At 39.0% G+C, this 21,151-nt stretch overlaps 1 protein-coding gene across 1 annotated transcript in view; it reads left to right on the forward strand.

Annotated features, from left to right (window-relative positions):
* Positions 1-21,151, forward strand: part of LOC148321241 (uncharacterized) — a 46,055-nt gene that overhangs the window by 15,077 nt on the left and 9,827 nt on the right. The window contains exons 3-4 of the mRNA XM_088319534.1: positions 19,227-19,321; positions 20,249-20,374. Of these exons, the coding sequence (XP_088175660.1) occupies positions 19,301-19,321; positions 20,249-20,374 (147 nt within the window). The 5' untranslated portion in view covers positions 19,227-19,300. The remainder of the gene's footprint in view (positions 1-19,226; positions 19,322-20,248; positions 20,375-21,151) is intronic.

Below are 21,151 nucleotides of genomic sequence, written 5' to 3' on the forward strand. Positions count from 1 at the left end.
TCTTGTCAAAACTCCATCTCTCTCGTTCTCTCTCTCTCTCACCTCGATGCCTCACTTGATCCCTTTACCGTCACTCTCCCGCCGGCCTTCATCCCCATAGGCTTCCCATCCTCCACGCTTGTTACAAACTGTCAGACGAGCTGTTCACAGCTCTCGCTGTGTTCATGCTGGCTGGTCAGCCCGGATTGGCATGCACACGGTGTCCCCTGGACTGACCTGCCTGCCTCTGTTACTCCCCCATTAAAATTCTTGTGCCAGATCCCCAATGAGGAGAGTGTTGCAGGGTCAGCCGGGCTCGGTGGCCTCTCTCCACCTGCCTGCCTAATGAAGAAGATGCCTGCTGGGTTCATTATTAAAGCCCCGCTAATAACAGACACAGCAAGAGTAGTGATGGCAAAACAGAGGGTATTGGACACGGGGTGTGCAAACTCTGACAAGGTGAGACACTTTTTTAGCACCAAAGTTAAACATTTTTAACATGGTGGCAAACACTGAGATTTGAATATGACAGCCAGTCAATCTAGCAAATAAGAATGCAGCACATATGATGGTGGGTTAAATTCACTCGTGACTTGCCTAGCTAAACAAAGTATTCCCTTCATTTGCATGCAAGGTTGTAATTGAAGGATCGAGAAAAAAGTCCATTTGAATATTCTGAATTCCTGTTTTCGGTTCCAATGTCATAGAAGTCATTTGCATACATCGAGGCATTTCCTTATATTCATTGCCATCGTTTGAAGCCACATAGGTTCTCCGTAAACTATTTTGTCAAGTATCATATCCAAAAGACTCGTACGGGCAGGAAGGAAAAATTCCATATAGATTATCGGTTGTTTTGAGAACAATAATAGAATTCCTCCCAGCTGCACCGAGCACATATACTGCAAATGAGCCTACCGGCTGCCAGTGCTCTCTGTAAATGATGTGGGTTATTATACAGGGTATTACCAAAGTCCTCCGAGAACGAACTAAGGGCCCACTAAGTGTGTGGGTGCTTGCGCAATCATGTGTTGCATTCAAGTTTGGAATTTTCATACTGCGTGTTGCTGATATATCTCTCCATGCTAAGCAGGCATATTTTTAAAGCAATTTATCAAAACATAAACAGTATTACTATGTATCACAATTTTAAGTTTGGTGTGATGCTGTAAGCCTTCAGGTCCATTGAGAAAGCATCAGAGTGGAATGGGGAGAGGGGGTGGGGCAGATGGGGGGGGGGGGGGGACAAAGGGATGGAACATATTAAATGTTAGGATGTATTTCTGCAAAGCCTGCCATTGAATGTTTGCGTTTCGTGCAGCATGACCAAGGCTATTATTTTCTTGCTGCCGCTTTGGAGCATACCACAAGGCCTCGTAAAAAGTAACTTGGTCACTAAATTTAGGATGCGTAAAGGATTTAGTAGCAGTTGAAAAAGTATGGGTAAAAATGTATTCAAGCAATAAAACATCTCTGAATGAATTTTACTGTATGTTCTATAAAACCAAACTTGTTTTTGTGACACTGGTTGACTCCCAATGTATTGAAATGTAATATTTTCTCATGAAATAAATACAAAAAATGGTATTCCATTTAAATGGTTGCCATGTAAAACATGATTTAAATGTATAGCTATTTTGTTTTTTAGTCTCTAACTTCACTCTGGTTTTTAATATTTCTGTCAAGTTATTTTGTACTGAAGAGTAAGTCTTGACGTTGCAAAATTTTTTTTATATCCAATTGTATGTTTATTACATTTTCATTTTTGACATCTGCTGGTGAGAAGTAAGTGACAGCCTTTAACCCCGCTCACATAGCATTTACATTTTTAAAAAAATATTTTAATTATTTGGTCATTATTTAAATAATTTATCGTAAATTAATTAATTATTGGATTTATTCTAAACAGTAAAATAAGAATATACTATTTTTTTGTATGTATTATTTTTATTATTAACTCTGAATAAACAATATACTCATTGGAATGATTTTTTTTAATTTTTATTTATTTATTTGTTTTTTACCGATGTATATTCTGCACAAAGGAATGAATGTTTGCCTTCAGAGTCAAATGCAACAATGCAGGCGTTCAACTTCAAGAGCAAATGAGTCAAATGTATCTGAGAAACGGCTTAGTGCCATTGTTATTGTGTGCAGTTTGTGTTTTTCTTCTTTGTTTATCTAATCGAAGGCTCCAAAGGATGGCTCATCACTGCAAAGAAAGTAAAGCCCTCATTTTGTTTTTAGTAGCACAGCTGGATGATATACTGTTGGTGAGCGTGGGGGTGGTGTGTGTGTATAGTATGTGTGTGTGTGGGGGGGGGGGATCAGATAAACAAACCATAAATGCCCGGACTTCTGCTGCCCTCTGAGATTATAGCTGCTACAATGATTAATTTTAACAACCTTAGCTAATTGTCTCCACGACTTTTAGTTAACAGCAAATATGATGTAGCCTATGTAGCCATGGGTGCATTTCTCGACTGTAAAAAAAAAGTATAATGAACAGCATATTTAGTGCTGGCATTTTCTTCCCAGAGATTTGTGGAGTGCACAGAGGTCAGCCGGATGGGAGTCTGGGAATTAAAAGATGCCTTGATGCCGCCTATGCGTCTGTCTTAAAGAAAATGAGCGGGGGAAGGAGCAGCGACTTATATTGTCTTTGACTTCAAATCAAATCTGTGTCGTTTGCGTTTGCTCCGTACCAGCATTCTGCTGTGTGCAGCTTGAAAGCAGCGTGTCATATTTCACCCTCATGGGAGGCATCCCGTGAAGCCTCAGCATTTTTGTCTTTGTTATGATGGATAAAGACATTGTTCTCCCCTTTCTTTCTTCCTCCTCCTTTTAGACGTGTACTAAAACTGCCATCCGGCTCTCTCCATCTTTCCTCTCTGTTGTGCCTGTAAGCAGACCAGCAGTTCTGATGTAGGAAGCATCTCGGCCTTGATCAATGGCTGTGATTTGACTTCAATCTTAGCTGCGCTCCGAAACCACCACCCGAGGCTGGGGATGACACCTCCCCACGAGTGTCTGAGCTTAAGCACCCTATTTTATCTACACTGTCTCTTCCCCTGTGTAGAGAGGAGGCGTAAAGAGAGAGGCGGGTATGCTCTGATCCCCTATAGCTGCTCTCGGACGGAGATGTGCTCATCATCGCTGCGATGTGTACGGGGGAGGAAACCTTTACCTCAGTCGAACGCACAAGCTTTACCTTGCTACCATCTGGAGGAGTATATACCATTCGATGTATGCTCGCTATGAATTCTATTGTACATACTGGAGGAATTATGTGCATCATGGCCAGTATTCACTCACATTTCTCCTCCTGCTGACCGTTTATGTCTTCATTCCTATCTGACTCAGCATATGCGTGTACATTTTTCTTCCACAGGCACCTTACAATAGGAAATAGGTTCCATAACACTATTCAGTATTTCACTGTACAAAGTAGAGGTAAAGCAAGTTCTTTGGTAATTTGAGAAACTCAATAAAAAAAAAAAATGCTCAGATTTTTTTATTTTTTCTGCCGCAGCAACATTTGTTCATGCTATGCAGAATGGCAACACATGACAAGATGGCCGACCTCCAAATAGCTTACCAAAGAACATATGGACATTAATAACATCAATATATGGACATCAATGGTACGCTATAATTTTGTCGTTGTTCCCGGCAGCGCCTGGCGACGTGATGGCGGTCTTGAGTCGCCTTCCCAACAGTAGTTGGGGCCAGTTTATGCCGTCACAAATTGTTGCCATCAATGTCATCCTGAAATCAGGTTCAATTGCTAATTAAGGATGCTAAATAACCGCTGACATTGACATACGGCACCAGTTGCGGTTGTGGCGTCAGTCTTAGGATGGGAACCTGGAATTCATAGCTGGGGGTGATTTTTATGATTATTACCCTACAGACCGTATTTATTTTGCTTTTTTCCGCATTTTTGATGATCTTGGGACTTTACTTTATTCATGCCCATTGGCAATGTATCGTTGAGCCCAAACTCACAGTATTAATACTTAGCCATTACTTTTGACTGTGTTATGTTATTGCATTACTGTTTTACGACTACAACTTGTTTTATGGCTAATACGATGGTGGAACGCGCCGACGTATCACCACCCCGCTCATGGCGGTGTCTGCAGCAGAAATAAAGAAACAAACCTCAGTTTTAGATAAAAAGATTTTGTGGCAGCCATGTTTTCTTTTATGGATGAAAAAGGTTCAAATAAGGAAAAGGGTCTATTACAGGGGTGGGCAAAGTTTTTGATTGGTGGGCCACAATGGGTTCTAAAATTTGACAGAAGGGCCGTACCATGAGCAGATGCATTGAGTGTTTTGGTCACCTCACCTCATTAGAGAAAAAAAATACATTTAATTTTAAATAAATGAACGAAAGCATTACAACAAAATATGTCTTTGACACACCACAGTATTTAGAAAATAAAACATTAACAAGGTTTATTCATTTAATTTTTTTCTAGTTCAGCGGGCTAGATTAAAACGTTTAATGGGCCGCATGTGGCCCCCGGGCCGTAGTTTGCCCACACCTGGTCTATTACGTCCATTATGTATATCTAGTTGGGTGGCTACAGCCCCTTATTGCCCACCCCTGGCGACGGGTGTGACGTTGCTATTGATTGATCCTGTCAGCGAGAGATTCATTTAACATATTCCTTATTGTAGCGAAAGTTTGCAGAGTGCCGAACTGTAACACATCTTAATGAGAGCTGCTCTTAATATTTTTTTGAGGTAATCATAATATTAGAGTTAACTGCTCTGGCCCGCTGAACCGCCTTACTAACTCTCTTAATAAAAGTGTGGAGTCTTCTCGGCTGCCACTTGAATGTTATAAACGACTTCCTGATGCAGTATTTTTCCGTACTGCACCTTTCTCCTTTCTTGCTTCTCTATTTCAGCTTCTGACCAGCATGTCCTTATTTTTCTCTTTGCTCTTTGTTTGTTTTGTGTTTTGCTCCCATTTTGCTTGATACATGAATATATATTATACATTTAAACAAATACTGTAGACTGTAATATACTAATTAAGGTGTCATGCTCATTGCTTTGCCCTCAATGGGTACACACAACTACGCATTTAAATAATAAACCCGAGCTATGAAATGAGGAAATATGGTAATATAGAACATGCAAGTGTCATCGACCTGGAGGTTAATGATTTATCCATCCATCCGTTTTCTATACCACTTGTTCTTGTTTGGGTTGTGATATTTACGCGGGATAATAAATTCATTGTAAAAGCTTCCTGCATGAAACTGTTTCTTTCTCACAGATTGTGTATTCATAAAACTTCAATCCTTGGTGGGATCTTGGCAAGAAACCCACATTCCAAGTTTAAAGCCACTAGTACGCGGAATGTGTAAGGAAATAAATAGCATTACCCCCTGATAAAGAATTTAGTTTTCATGCTGTGGTGATGTGTGACAGTGCATCTTGTGACTTTGTTGCTTTCACTGCCTTGCCCTGAAGTAAGTTTATTATAAACGCAACTATTTTTAGTGAGTGTTGCGAGAGAAAGCACTTACACTGTCAGGCCCAGGGACTTTTTAATCTCGGATGTACTGCCTAAGTAGATCATAATTCAAATTCAGTTTTCAGGAAGAGTTATTGATTTTGCTTTTTCTTTTAAGTATTACATCTTATTGCTTATTTAAATACAGTGGAACTTGTAAGGCAGACTGCATTCCATTTTAACCAATATTTAAAAACATGTTTTCCCCTAAGAAATAATCTACACTGAATTGGATCGTCGAGAGTGGTTAGCATGTCAACCTCATGGTTCTGAGGTTTGCACCTTCTTGTTAGCATCTTGTCCCTGCGCTATAGAAAATAAATGGCCCGGTGAAAATTATTTTCCTCAAGGGTCAAACTGTCACCCATCATAAAGAGTTTATTAATGGTAGTGGCAATGTTCTAAGTAACGTTATGTTTAAAAATATATCAAGACCATAAACTCACCCATAACTTTGACAAACATGGTAATAAACACGCAGATGGATGAAGGACAAAAATAGTATGTTATCAAATTTCTCCTCATTTTCATTACAGGTATGTTTCCTTGGAAGCATCAAAACAAAACAAAAAAAGAAATGAAAAAAATTAAATAAAAAAATCCAAGCGGCTCTATATTTGTAGTATGTTGGTGCGCCGTTGTGGGTGTGAACAGTCGACTTGATTTGCAGTCAATTGAAGCGGATCCTTCCACTGTCTTTAAAGCGAGGGGCGCTCATTCCTTGACATGGTGGAAGCACAAAAAAAAAACTTGCTCATAATCGTGTAATAATAATGTATAATTATGAAATTGTTATAATATATGGAATTTAAGATGTACGATCAGACACTTTGCTTTGAGCGTTGCTTCCTATTACAATAGCGCATTAATATTTGCTCATTGATAGGTTGAATTATTATCAGTGACTGTCTGTGTACTAATGCAGACATAATTGACAGTCTCTGTGTTCCTCTCAGGTCTTAAACAAACAATGTATTAAAATCTTCAAGTGGCCTGTGGGAGGGACCAGGAGCACATTAAAAGTACAGATGAATCCAATCAGCCTGTTCACAGGCATCCAACACAGGAATGCTCGTGCACTTAGCATCACTTCTCAAGGGCGTAATTAGTAGGATGCTTGTGAGTTGTTTGTTTTCAGGCATTAGTAAAGTCTGTGGATCCAGATAATAGGCTTGGCTGGGAAGTGGAGTCGATTGGCCCTGCCTTCATCCTTGGAGTCCTGATACCACATGTCAACACCATTGTTTTTTTTTTTTTCTTGTCTCGCGTGGCTATGTGATCTATGGTCTCAGGGAGCACTTAGCTACAACTGTCAGCTACAAGGCCCTTTTTACTGTACGAGAGTATCTTTTGAAGGAGAATCCGCCTCTCAAGATCCACACGAAACAACGTAACTAATTTATGATGCCTTTTTAATGAGCACTCAGGAGCCTCTAATAATTGAATTGATGAATATCTGAAATTGGAACAGGGTGGGGAAAGAATACTTCAAAAGTTGGTCAAAAACAGTCATTATGTCTGATGGGACTTCACAAATCTTGGTGAGCATTTAGAATAGTGGTTCTCAAAACTCTTAAAACGTAGTAGGTGTGATCACTTAAAAACAAGACATGGGTTCTATTTCCAAAAACTACATTAGTTACTCTATTTAGTTTGATTTGTTTTTTTTAAACCTGCCCTGACAAACAAACAAAAGCAAAAGAACAAAACCCATTATTTCCATGTTCTCAAGACGACCATACTTGCAGAGTTCACAATGGCATACTTTGCATTCTTAATATTGAGAAACGCCTAATTGAATGTTATCCGGTGTGATCCTGCGTTTGACGCCTACAGAAAGTGGCAGATTTAAGTTGTTCATCTTTGGTCATGATTATCGACATATATTGTGAGATAAGGGATTTTTTTTACTCTTTTACAGAGCCTCAATCAGCCCTCCCTGAACGTTTTTGCGAACGTGCTCATTCTGGCGCCTGTGAACGGCTTTTTTTGAATGACAATTCAGGTTTATTTATTTTTCCCCGAGAAAATCAGGGCAAACACACGTTATACGAGCCTTCATATGTAGACGCATAAACAACCTTGGCGGTGTTCGCAGAATGTTGCAGGTGTTGTGTGATTACCGTATAGTAATTAGGGAGTGGCACACCAGCCAATGAAGTCAACTGGGTGCGTACGCTGCCTCTTGGCCAAAATCAGCTGCTGAGGAGTGGAGAGCATTATTTGACTCCGCACAATAAATTGTTGTTTTTGTGCGGCATGAAATTTTCTTTCTCCAAAACATACTTGTTCATGATTTTCTTCATTCGTCAGATCGTGTGCTCCGTCTCATAGTAGCTCAGTGTTTTTCATTACATGGGAAATTAGTTTGACTGGAAGCCACTGCTTTTAAGATCTTGATGTCTTTAAAATTTGATGTTAGCAATCTCATCTTTTGCTTGTGGGATTTAATTATTATTATAGTGCATATTTAGCCATTAGAATTACTCACAGTTCATGAAGTGTTTGCTATAAAATCCAACTGACTATTCTTAATATGGACTAAATTAATTTAGGATTTGCAAACGTCCAAGGAGGAAATTTAGTTTGTTGTGGGCTATGGGGCTAGGAAACCAGGCATCAGACACGGCTATGCTTCAGCACTTTTCAATTTGGGCTTGGTCTGCCTGAGCCTCGAGCGAATCGTTAAGGAAAGTCACATTAGGCATCCTTACTTGTTTGAATGCTGAAAGTCAAGCATGCCTTTTTTTTTTAACTCTCTGTACTTCGTCTGCTTACATAATGACATGCTCAAACGTTGCACTTTTTCAAATTATTGGACCCATTCAAACATTGTTTGTTTTTTATACCTTGTCCTTGCTTGAGAATCAGGACAAAACCTTCTTTTTCTTTTTGGTATTTGGGGATTTTTTTTTGTGTGTGTGTGTTCATATTCACAGTGGAGGCTTAAATGATAAAAGTTGTGTTTGAAAAATGACAGTTTTGTATTTTCGCATTTATGTAGCCACAAAATGTCTTTATAGTCAGAAAAGTACAAAAAACAGACTCCCATAGTTTCAGGCCCTTCTATTTTCGTCACCTGATTTGCGTTTTGTGGAAATTTTATTTTTTATTGTAAATTTTGTTGTTACCCAAACTAAAACCATTGAATTCTCTACACTAAAACTGGATTGCTGTGGCTTAAAGAAATTACTAAAATATCAGGTCAGTTCAGGCATTTTATTACTAAAATCTTGATTCATATTCTAAAAATCAATATGAAGAGCCACAAAGAATAAAATATTTGCCAATGTTTTTATTTGAACCTTAACATTTTCAGAGTATACCGGCATTTCATGTTTCATCTAGTGTTCCTCATTTCCAACAGTAAAAATATCTTGTGCCATTTTTCACACGATAAACTCCTGAGGGCAGCATATTGCTGATTACACATTATTAGAGGAAGGAGGAGGAAATTAATCAAATGATGTATTAAGTTGCAAACTACAAAGCTAAGCAAAGCATTGTACTTTATCTCAAGCTCGAGCCGTAGCGAGTTGTGACTTATTTAATAATTAGAAAAAGCTATATCACCTGACAAGTGGCAGTGACTTTATCGTTGTCCAGTCCTTTTAATATGTTGACAGTGTCAATGTCTTGAGTCCTCCAGGGGCGAAAAGCAGCTGTCCTGACATGTCCCTGTGTCAGCAGTCACTAAAGAAACTGGAACGTGTTCACGACTCATGCGGATCTTCTCACGCTTCACCGTGGGTGCAAAGTGACTGGCCCGCTGTCCTCTGTACTGTTGTCATCCGTATCACTCCACAGATCGCAAAGACGCACTCGGTGTGACAGAGTTGAGGAATGTGACGTGAAATCGTCAAACGGACTCGGCTGAAGCAGGCGCCGAATCCAAAATAGCGCAATCGTCTGGATAAAATAACGTTATATAGTGTTTGATATCCTAACGCCCAATTTTAACCTGCTTGATGAATCAAACTTGGTTCAGTGAAAAAAATTACTTGCCACCAATCTGCTTAAAACGGAACATAGTTCAAACTTTCCATTTAAGACCGGAGGACTTATATTAATTTAAAAAGAACTCGCTTGAAGACTGTATGGAAGGGAAATGTAACTTTTATCAAGAACTGTTATTTGATCACTGAGCGCCAACTTTGTTTATGCTCTGGCCTTAATTTTAAATTCCTAGACTCCACAGGGGCTCCGGCAGCGCAGCCTAAGAGAGATTTCAATCCAAACATAAGATTTAAGCGTGACTGCATTTTTTTTTTTTTTTTTGTCTCTCATTAGTCTGTGTGCGGGTTTCCTAAATTCCATAAAAATGTCTCTTCGCTGCTTACTTGAACTCATTCAATACCATTGACGGATAAATACGTCAAAATCCATTCTTTTTACTGGGCTGGTCGTGAATGAGTTAACAATCAAAGCTATCAGTGCAGACGTTATTACTTTGAGGCTTGCCGTCAACACTGTGATAGTGTAAAAGTAGTTTTCTTTTGATGTTGTGAATGCACAGTGATTTTTTTTTGCTTTTATTGCTACACCTCATTCCAACCACATGGACCACCTCGTACGTGTGTGGTACACAAGCATGTGGCATTGTGTAAGTTGTTTCAATAGTGTATTGTTTAAAAAAAAAAAAAAAACTCACAATTTAGTGTGCTGGACAATCTGAGCCATTTGTCATCCCTGCAGCTTGAAGAGGGATTGAAGGGTTTGGGACAAAGAAACATTGATAGAGTGAGGCCAACTGAAACCGCGTCAGGGTCAGAGAAGTGGCCGTTTCAAAAGCAAAGATTCTGGATAAAGAAGTCGAGAATGTGGGGGAAACTCGGACTGACCACTTTTTTGAAAAATGTAAACTTGGTGTTCTGGGAAGTACTCTTTAAATTTGATCTGTTGTGTTCAGGTTCGACATGCAAGATGGTGTTGCTGTTCGTGTTGGTCAAGGAAATGAGTTTTGAATGCATTTGCAAGAAATGTGCATTTATAGCCCCGCTGCTGCTATATTTGCAATCTTGTAAGCAGTGAAATCTGGTGATTGATTGAAGAGAGAAGAAAATATTGACTCTCGAAGTGGATCCGCGTCACAGCATCTGGATGGATGGTACATTCTGAGAACCAACCATATGACGTGGACCAAATTGCTATTCGTAACGCATCCCCTATTTTTTTCTTTCGTTTTTTTTTTTATTTTATTTTTTTTAATTCAACATTTTGTGACTTGTGACTGTTTTCACGGAATTGTACTTGTGGAGATGAAAGGGATGTCTTTCTCTGTTCAGCCTGGCAGACATCATTCAGGGTCCCCTCGGGATTCCCCCGACCGCCTTCTGCTGGGATGTCATCCACAGTTCCTTGCAGCACTGCACCACATGAGCTGTGCGGACAATGGATGGATGGATTTAAAAAAAAAATAATAAAAAAAACATAAAAAGCGGAAGCAGGAGACATAATTTGTCACTCCTTTTGACTCAGTTTTAGGGATTATGAACTCCAGTGACATACGGGTTCAGTTTCTCAATCTTTCCCCATAGCAACTAATAACAGCCCGCATCAACAAGACTATCCATACGGTCCAACCCTTGTGAGAATTTTATTTTGAACACAACCTGCGCCTGTTTTGGAGACATGTAGAGGGCACAAAGGTCCTATTTTCATTTGCAGTCGGAACATTATACCTCTTATGCTTTGCCAGGAGAGAAAGGCAAAGGCTCGTATGTTTGGCGACGGGGAAGTCACTTGTGTCAAGGGGATGACAATTGGCAAAGGAGAGCGACGAGTTGAGGGGAGGCCATTTCACGCAACACAGCTTCCGGGACGTCTGTCATCGGGGATGCCAAAAAAAAAGGCAGCGTCTCTTTCATAGCTGGCCAAACGAAGCAACCGAGCATTAAAAGCTCTCTCGAAGACAATATCCCCTAACTAATGCCGTGTGGGATGGCTTTCCTGTTCCCCGTGTTGAAGCCTGACAACCTGAAACCATTCATAAGAAGCGTTAACTACACAAGTGTTTTGACACGTTAGTTTCGAATTCTCTGTGGAGATGTTTGGCAATGTGCTGTGATTGTTTTTAAATGAAAATGAGCTTTTTTATTTTGCTGAGCTATGGTAGAAGAAATGGTCGAAATCGTCATTTTGATTTAGTAGCTCTGAGTATTAAGAATCATAAAGTTTTCTTTGTTGTACCATCTGTCTCCGTTAACTGTTATGGAGCGAGAACCAAAAGAATAATTACAAGGGGGCACAGCGTGCGTTCTAGAAAAATAGTCTTTTAAGATCGTTCATCATTAGATTGCGTGTTATTATACCATTGCTTTGGTAATGCTAGCTGATTCCGCAGGTAAAGCGATATACCTCTGGGAAGAATTAAAACTTTGGGGGGGAAAAATACAGCGAGCGCTGCAGCAGAGAAATGTTTCACCTTTCTGTAATTCAAAAGTGCTGATGTTTCTGCAAGATAACACTTTTTTATTACTCAGCTCACAGACAAAAGTTTTTTTTTGTGTGTTGTAGTGAGGGCTTTAAAGTTGCCTGGGTCTGAATTCACAAAGAAGTGTCATTTAAGCAGGCATCTATTTTTTTTATTAAGATATGAGAAGAATAAAGGAAATAAATTTACTTGATCTTTTAAGCACTGACTTAAGTGAAGCGCAATGTATAGTGTGTTCATGTTTCCTATAATGATTGGAACTTTTTCCTGACCACTGCCACAATGAAACTTCTGATTTAGTTTGAATCTAGAATGATGGGAAATAATAAAAATGGTTCAAATCAATTTAAAGACAAATAACTCCAAACTCAACTGCAATTGTTTCTACATTTATTCCCCAAGACGTACTGTATGGATATGATTCCATTGCGCCTTTTTTGGCTGTGTAACGACGTTGCAATCCTGCAATTTCGTCCTACTCCTGTTTACATTAGCAATAACCTAAAAGCTGTTTTTGTGGAGTGTTTGGTTCGCCTTTTCACGCGTTTCTACAGTAATGAAGAAAAAGAGACTGGTTGGATTTCTAGTATGCCAGTGAGGCTATATTGCTTTCATCACTCTTCCACAGTACCCCATTAGGAATCAACCCTGACCTCTGAGAGAGAGAGAAAAAAGAAAATCACAAAGATATTTTCTCTTTTACTTGCTGCAATCTCTAACCATTTTTTTCTCAAGTATTTGTATTGGGTCTATGAGATAAAAAATTTTAAGGGTCAGACTTTTATAATTTTTTCCTTTCAGCTAAACAGTGAATCATTTATACAATCCCATTGGGAATATTTTAAAACTCAGTCACAATCTGAATTAACCTGTAGCATGCATAATTATTCCGTCAACAGTTTAAATGGAACAGCAAGAGTATTTTTTTAAATCGGTAGCTTTTGTCCTAAATCCTGCAAAAATGCCACTGAACGAAAATGTTTCCTGTATTATACTGCTCCAGTGGCCATAACAGTTCAGGAAAGCTATCTCATCTTGGCATAAGCCTGCCCGTCTACACTTTTGACTGTGCTTTCTGGACCTTGTTCTCATCCAATACATAAATGCCACACGAGAAAGCTCGGAAATCACTCAAAAGGAACATTGTGCCATTGTGAAAGACAAGAAATGCAAATATTGTATGTTTTGGGGAGAAATGGAGATGGAGTGAATACATTTTGACAGTATGGAGATGTAAACTCAGCGGGTCCTGTCTAATCTTTGGATACAGGTGTATGGGCAGTCGCATATTTGTGATCTCCATCTGCAGACTGAAGGTTTTCTTTTTCTAGTAATAATCTTGACAGTAGAGTTTGTCAGTTTGCCTCTTTATCTAAAGCAGCCATGGGCAAACTACGGCCCGGGGGCCACATGCGGCCCGTTGAACGTTCTAATCCGGCCTGCTGAACTTGAAAAAAATTAAATGAATAAACCTTGTTAATGTTTTATTTTCCAAATACTGTATATTGTAATGCTTTTGTTCACTTGTTTTTTTTAAATTAAATGCATTTTTTTCTCAGATGATTTGAGGTTACCAAAACACTCCATCCATCTGTTCCTGGTCCGGCCCCTCTGTCAAATTTTAGAACCCATTGTGGCCCCCCCAATCACAAAGTTCATCTAAAGAGTCAAAGTTTTTCACCCTCAATAAACAGCAGTATGTACAGCAGCTCCCCCATTAAGATCACAGCGTGCAACTGCCGGCCGGTATGGCTTTGTGTTACCATGACTACAACTGAATGTTAATTCTCGGACAAGAGTGGTAGAGCAAAGGGCATTTTCTTGACCACATGGGGGCACTGGGGAAGAAGATAAACGGACCACCCCTCGAAAAGAAGCAATCCCTGCACAAAAGCTTAGCAAAGCTTTATTTTATGAAGTAATTGTTGTCTTGTTTATTCTGGAAAAAAAAATCTGAATTTTTTTATTCTTTGGCTTTCGACTTTATTTTGTTTATCGCTTTCATGTTAATTTATTGTTTTGACTGTCTTTTTTTGAATTTATTTATTTATTTATTTATTTTTTTATCTGTGACCTTTACTTTATGTAGGCCAACAGCACTTTGTGTGCAGCTGTGGTGGTTTTTCAAGTGCTCTATAAATAAAGTTGAGTAGCGTTGTATCATTGCCATAAATAATAATAATAAAAAAAACAGTTTTTATCATGCAAATTTCAATAGATATGAACCGATATATCTTGAGTAGTTTATTAGCTGTTTAATGTTAGCTAACAATGTGCAAAGACGTTTTTGGATTGTTGGAGTGACTGTGACAAACTGGCATCACAACTTTTCTAATGCAACATTGCCACTTTCACTTGCCACTATCTCATTCCTTTTCATCTTCACACTTTTTTGTCAGTCTGTGTTGGCTATTTTTGACATTATGCGTTCACATCCAGTGTATCTCCCGGGGGGGTACTGCCCGCTGCCCTTATAACCAAGTGACACCCCTGAATGAAACGTTTTGGTTGTTTTGTCATTAACATGGGCCATTGTCGATGTCAATCAGGCTTCTTTCATTTCAGGGCTTCAGGCAATTGCCTGGGTTGCCTACCCTGTTGCAGCAACTCGGGGTACAGCTATATACTGGACAGTATGTTTGAAGTGGTCTCTGACTTGGAGCGAGAGGAATTTCCAGGGTCACCGATTGCACTTTATCGTTCCTTTTGTATGCATTAATTTGTTTGTCTGACTATGGTGGACCGAGTGATGTTACCAAGTATATTTAAGAGCTAATAATTAGAAGATAATATTTTAGCTTACATGCGTCTATGCACCCAATAACATTGCAGCTCTGCTTAGCTTTTAGCTTTGACCATGATAATGGCTATTACTTGCAAGAAATGAAAAGCCTGCCAAGTTATGAATGGAAATCCTTGATGTAGTGGTAGGATTTAAATTAGCCCAACTGCTGGGTCACGCAAGGGCCAAAATATGAACGGTTTTGTTTCAAGACAATTTTCCTTTGCCCATCTAAGACCATCTGTTCTGTACCCTTTGTATTCAACTACTGAGCTTTTTAACCACCTTAAATCTTGTTTAAATTCTCATTCCCTTATTTACTGCTCTATCATCTTTCATCTTCAGAGACAACCTTTTAATTAACTTTTCGACTTTTTTTTTTATTTGCCTTGACTATCCTCTTAATTTTCCTCGCGGCAGTTTATTCCCTTTTCTTTCAGTTGTCCTTTGCATCGGCAATGCAATGATGAACTAATTGAGATGGAGACTGTTTTGGATGGCTTCCCTTTTCATTATCCACGAAATTAATAGCTGTTCTTCAATTCATTTGATTTGTCTTTATTGGTGTAATCTGGTTTGCTAATATTTGGGCGTGACGGAAACAAAGTGTGAGGGATATTTCGACATTTTATTATCATGCTTCTGTCACAGAACAGAAGATGGAAATCAAAGTTTTTTTTTTTTTCTTCTTGTGTTGCTTCCTCCTATTAAATCTATGTTTGCGAGGATGCGGAGCAAATTTGTTTCTCGGTTTCTTCTTTTATCTCCCACTGCGGCAGCTTGCTTACAATAAATGTACCGACAAGATAAATTGAACCTACACAGAAGTTCAAGGGGATGTACAAAAAAATGTTTCTGAGCTCCATAAACTGATGCAAGATGAAGTGTTGGTAAAGTTACACCCAGATGTGGTTTGTCAGACATTTTGTGTGTGTAATACCCAGACAGTTTGTCCGAGCATGTGAAGTTAACGTGCGAGGAGAAGTGAAATCTCTCCAATTTGCATTATCACGTCACGTAAGCACCTCATTGGTATGAGTTTAAAACGGACTGGGATCAGGGGAGTTCCTCTTGTTGCGTTTACGTCACGTGAAGTCGTGCAGGAATCTTTGGAGTTCGGCCGAAATGAGCAGGTGTTTGGACACCCGGTTCGTGACCCTATGAGTCTGTTGAAAAGAAAAAAAAACTTCTGAGAAAGGAGTCCAGCACATGTTTCTGCATTTTTTTTTTTTATTTACAGATTTGGAAGATCTTGTAAGGCTGCTAGCGAGAACTTGGAAGAGTGGTATGACCGAAAGACTTTCAATTGCATAACGTAGTTCTTTAAATTGTAAATACATGAATGGGCGAATTAGTTGTCGAACCATTTACAATGGATGATGTACTTTTCGGAATTGGCCCGATTTGAAGGACAACTGGGACAGACATTTGTATCATCTCATACTCCTCCCCTTCCTTGCTTGAAGCAGTCGTCTAATATCATGGAACCTGTGAGAAGATTCTCAGAGTCTGAAGATTCCTCATCCAGACAGTAATAGTAAACAAAGCCATAATTCAAGCCTTTCAGTTGCTCACTTTCAAAGGCTTCTTCCACATGCGACTCACGTTGAACAAAACAGAAATCCCCATAATTTATATCCAAAGTGACGTGCTTTAAATGGATAACCGCCTCCATAGCACATTTATCAAGCATACTAGATGCATTGCCTATCGGATGCCAAATGAAAAAAAAATAAATAAAAAAACGCCCCAGCAGAATGTTGGAAAGGAACTGTTAGCTCAGCATGTGACTGTCCCCATCAGCTTTGAGAGGTGAGTTAAGTGAAAGAGAAAGGAAAAGAACATGCAGAGCAGAGATCAAAAAGCTTTGCCTCCGGTGAGTTTGTAATTACAATGGAAGCAGATATATTTCCATACTTAATACAGTGACTGACGATTGCTCAGGGGGGCACTAATACAAAACAGCAGCAGGAAAAGTCATATAGAAGTCAGACCGTAAGAAATAGCGCTCATTATTCCTCGGGAATATCCAAATATACTGTACGAACTTCGCGAGGTCTATCAAAAATGCTTGGTTATCGGTGGAATGAATATTCAAGCTTAGAGACATACATATTTTTATTTGCTTAATAAAGTTCTTCGGCATCAAAACGGCATTTTTAGTCAAAAAGTGGTAATTTTATCACATCCAGTGATCTAATGAGGAAGTAAACACTGCGGTTTTGTTAGTGATACTTGAGAGAAACACCGCTTTTATCGGAATACTTGTCGAGCTTTAAAATGGTACGATTACGACCGGTGCAAAAAAAAAACGAGCAGGCCAGATGATATTTCAAAAACAGCTCGAGCACAGATGAGCAACGATGACGGATGCCACAAGAAATCCATTCGATTTAACGTGACCTGCTCACCAGTGATGAGGCTTGAGTAACAAATGAAAAACAAAAGTCACATGTTGGTTGGTTTGCTGGTTGATTTTTTGAGAAAGAAGCGTTTTGAAAATTGGATTTGAGTGCTCCCACTGCAGCATTGCATATTTTTCTTCATTAGCAAGATGTTGTGCAGTGCCTCTATCGATCCAATAATCCGTTTGCCTCGTAGATAAACTGCAAGGTTGGTTGCACTGCATTGTTTGAGGTGACACAATTTGCATGTCTACCTGCATTTTTGGGAATAAATTCAAACAAACAAATAAAATTCCTCTAAAACTTAATTAGGACTCCAATGTCATGTTCAGCTATTGCCAATTCAGTCCGAATCTGAGATATTTCTTTGCAGCTTTATTCTTTCGATTGTTACATCCTGTTCGTGTCCCAGTTGTTGGTTTGACCAGCTGTTTGTCAACTATCCGCTGCCACCCGTTTGAATGAAAATGAATGAAAGAAGGCGCACTGAGTGAAGATGTCGATTGATACAATAGCTCTCATGCTAGCCAGTTTCTGGAGCAAATTATTTTCAAAATGATGAGTGTCAGCCATCAGTTTGTTTGTCCCACATGTGGAAGTTTTTGAGCGCTGTAGTTTTGGTTTTTTTTGTCGCAATGTGCTGAGGTGGTTTTTTTTTTTTTTCCAGAGCTCACACTGTGCATGGAAGCATTGTTTCGGAGTTTTTTTTTTTTTTTCAATTTCTTATCCAGGAACTTGGGCCACTCTTTGGCGACCAGTCAGCTTTCTTTCTCCTCTAATTTCATATTTACTGACCAAATTGAAACTGTAAAATTTAATTTTGTTGGTCTGCACTTGCATTATTTCTACCAAAGTTTAATTTCATTTTCATTTTGAAAGTCAACCAAATAGGTTGACTAATGTCACGGAATGGAATGTTGTCAAACACTGAAGTAGTCTTGTCTTTCGTTGTCGTCAATACTGCAACTCCTGGTTTTGGTTTACTACAACTGATTATTCTTCATAGACTCACTTGTCCTCGATCCTAATCAGTGTCATCTATGATAAATGATCTCCTTGGCTCTTCCTCTTTGAAAATGGCTAATTAATTTCTCGAAACATTGGAATCCCAACGAGGCCATCTGTATTCAACTCCAGCTGCAAAACATTTGTCCAGTCTCTACGGGGCTGCCGTGGAATGTTTCTCAATCAAGGAACTTCCCCTGGTTAATCTGGGTTGTGTTTTTTGTTTTCTTCAACTAGGAATGAGAAAGATACTAGTAAAATAAGAAGTACCAGTAATAACATAGTTATATCAAAGGATATGTTTACCAGTTGCCAAATGGCCCAAACATTCTAACAATGGATGCCAAGTCAAAACGCGTCTACATACTTTTATTTTAGACCCGCATACACAGTCCTGTGGTCTGCCATAGTTTTTTTTTTGCTGGATATTTGCTCACAAGGTTTTCACAGAATCCCATTTTTAGTTTTTACAATTGTTCTGAGAGGGGCAAAAAATGAACAGTGAATTGAATACTTTCACTGCAGAGATTTTAGAAGAAGAACACGACCTTCATACTGTTCACTTCACAATTGCTTTGTCAGCTTGCTTGTATAAATTCAGCAGTTTGTGAAGCTTTTAGCCACTGTTCACTATTTCTGTCGGTGTGCTTGGTCATTTTTAATATTCCGATTTTTTTTATGACAATATTTGTCTTGGTATTTTCACACTGTTATGGTCTGCACAGTTTTATAGTGATCAACAATGATTGTGGTTATCAGGATTATCCTGATTGCAAAGATGTAATGACACCCCAAAAAAAGTCTGAGATGCAAGTTTTCTAAAAATACAAAATTGTAAACCACGCAAACCAAAATCAATTTTCATTGTATGGCCCCACAAAATGTAAAGTGATATTGAACTGGCAAATTTATTTCTGTGTCCAATTTTGATGGTGATCATGGAGATGAGAATGAAGATTTGACTTGTTGCTTCCCCTTTGCGGCATCATTTTTCTTGCATACAGACTGATTATCGTGAATTAATTTTCCATTGGCAGTCTTCTAAATTTTTAACCACCCACCCACTTTTGTCCTTTTCCTATTTAATAGGTGGAAAAATATTGTCATCTGGGCTGCCCACTGCAAAAGATGACATCTTCTGATGGCTCATCTACTCCTCTGAGATGTCAAATACATTTACAATGGTAATTACACTTTTATGACTATGGATAAACCTGTTTTGTGTTTTATGTCTCTAGAACTGATTGTGGTTGTATGCAGTTCATCTGATCAAGCATGAATCTTTTTTTTTTTTTCCTGTACTTTATTTTTTTCATTTTTCACTTCTCTCTGTAGCATAGCACACACACAACCTTAAATAGCACTTGGAATTACGCAACAATATGGTGTTACAGCGTAGCTGTGAGACATGAGTCCCAGTGCTTGCAGTAGTGATACAAAGCTCCGAACTGCTGCATGATATCTGTCCAGCTGTATGATTTCCTCAAGAGCTGTTGGCTGGCTCAATGTATCCATATCTTCTTCTCTATAGGGAATTCTCATTTTATCAGGCATGGATAGAAAGAGTCATTTTTGCGGAGTAAAGCAACGGCGTATGTTATCACGCTTATCTAAGGACATGGCTAGCGCTGTGAGCCCTTTAATTTAATCCACCCACCTCTCCAGAGCAGACTCAAGGTGTCACCTCATCCGACGTTCCATTTACACACTGGGCAATCTTTCAGTCAGTAAAATCAGCTTGTAGGGAGACTGAGCTAATCTCTAGATGTACAAGGCTGGTATACTTAGAGTAAGGAAGAGACAACAAAATCACACGCAGGTTATTTGAGCAAATCAAAGTTTGAACAGTTTTTTCTGTACAAATTATGTTCAGCGTGAAAGTTATCATTTTGGTGATCTTAATGCACATACTGTAGGCCAGTATTTATCGTATTATTTTATTTAGGCGACTCCATTCCAGATGCGCATTCTGGTTGTAACAGCATTTTAGGTCCAAACACACCAAGCCGTCGGGTAGTGGGTAGAGCTGGGCAATAAATCGTCTTTGTAACGATATGTAGGGATGGACATTCACGATGTCATGTCATCATCAAACCGCTTATCCTGTACAGAGTCGCGGTGGGAAGTGCTGCAGCTTATTCCAGCTAACTTCGGGCAAAATGCACCCAACACCCCGAACTGGTCGCAGGGCACACGCCGACATCGTCACTGAGAGGGAACCGATCCAAAACACTCAGGTGAGTGTACCACTACACCATTAGTGACCAGTACCCATGTTTTGTTTTACAACAATACTTGAGCAAATTTTTAATTTAATAAAATGAGATGTTTGTGGTAAAAATGTATAAACGTGGTGCACACCTCGCCGGTCCATTCAAGTGAATAGAAGCGAGCTCTGCCTTTCAGGACTGTATATCCACACTTTCCTTTTTATTTTTGCCCTTGTCCGAGTTTTTTTTTTTTTTACAAAAAGGGATACAACATGTCGTATGGCAAGCCTCAAAGCACAATACAAGCTGGCATAGTTCACATCGCAGCGAGTCTTCGCTTTATCCGCACAATTATTATTATTATTATAATAATAAAAAATTATTGTATATTATTATTATTTTTTTAGATGGGTCGGTCCAGTTTGGTTCGAAAGCATTGTGCCCTGTGCGACGGGTCGAAGAACTAAAGCTATATAATATTTCTGTTGTCGCTTAAAATTATTATTAATACAGCTGTAGTATATATATTTTTTTATGTTTATGACTGTCAATGAATCCCAGTTGTAAAAAAAAAACGCACTTTCTACCTCCTTATGGATTCATGTTTGGCTTTTCTTTTGAAAAAAAATATGATTGTATTGTAATATTGTGTATATGTAGTAGCTGCCAATCAAGGTGTGTGTGGCAGGTTCAACCTGTTGCCTCAGCGTTGGCCGTCGGAAACAATTTGTCACTCTGATTGGCTGTTAGCTAGTGAATCAGAGCACAAGATGAAACTGAAGTGACAAAAGCAGGAAACAGTGA

Source organism: Idiotropiscis lumnitzeri, chromosome 16, assembly GCF_059441095.1.
Source record: "Idiotropiscis lumnitzeri isolate Australia: NSW breed Sydney's pygmy pipehorse chromosome 16, RoL_Ilum_1.0, whole genome shotgun sequence".
In the NCBI taxonomy this organism is placed as follows: Eukaryota; Metazoa; Chordata; class Actinopteri; order Syngnathiformes; family Syngnathidae; genus Idiotropiscis; species Idiotropiscis lumnitzeri.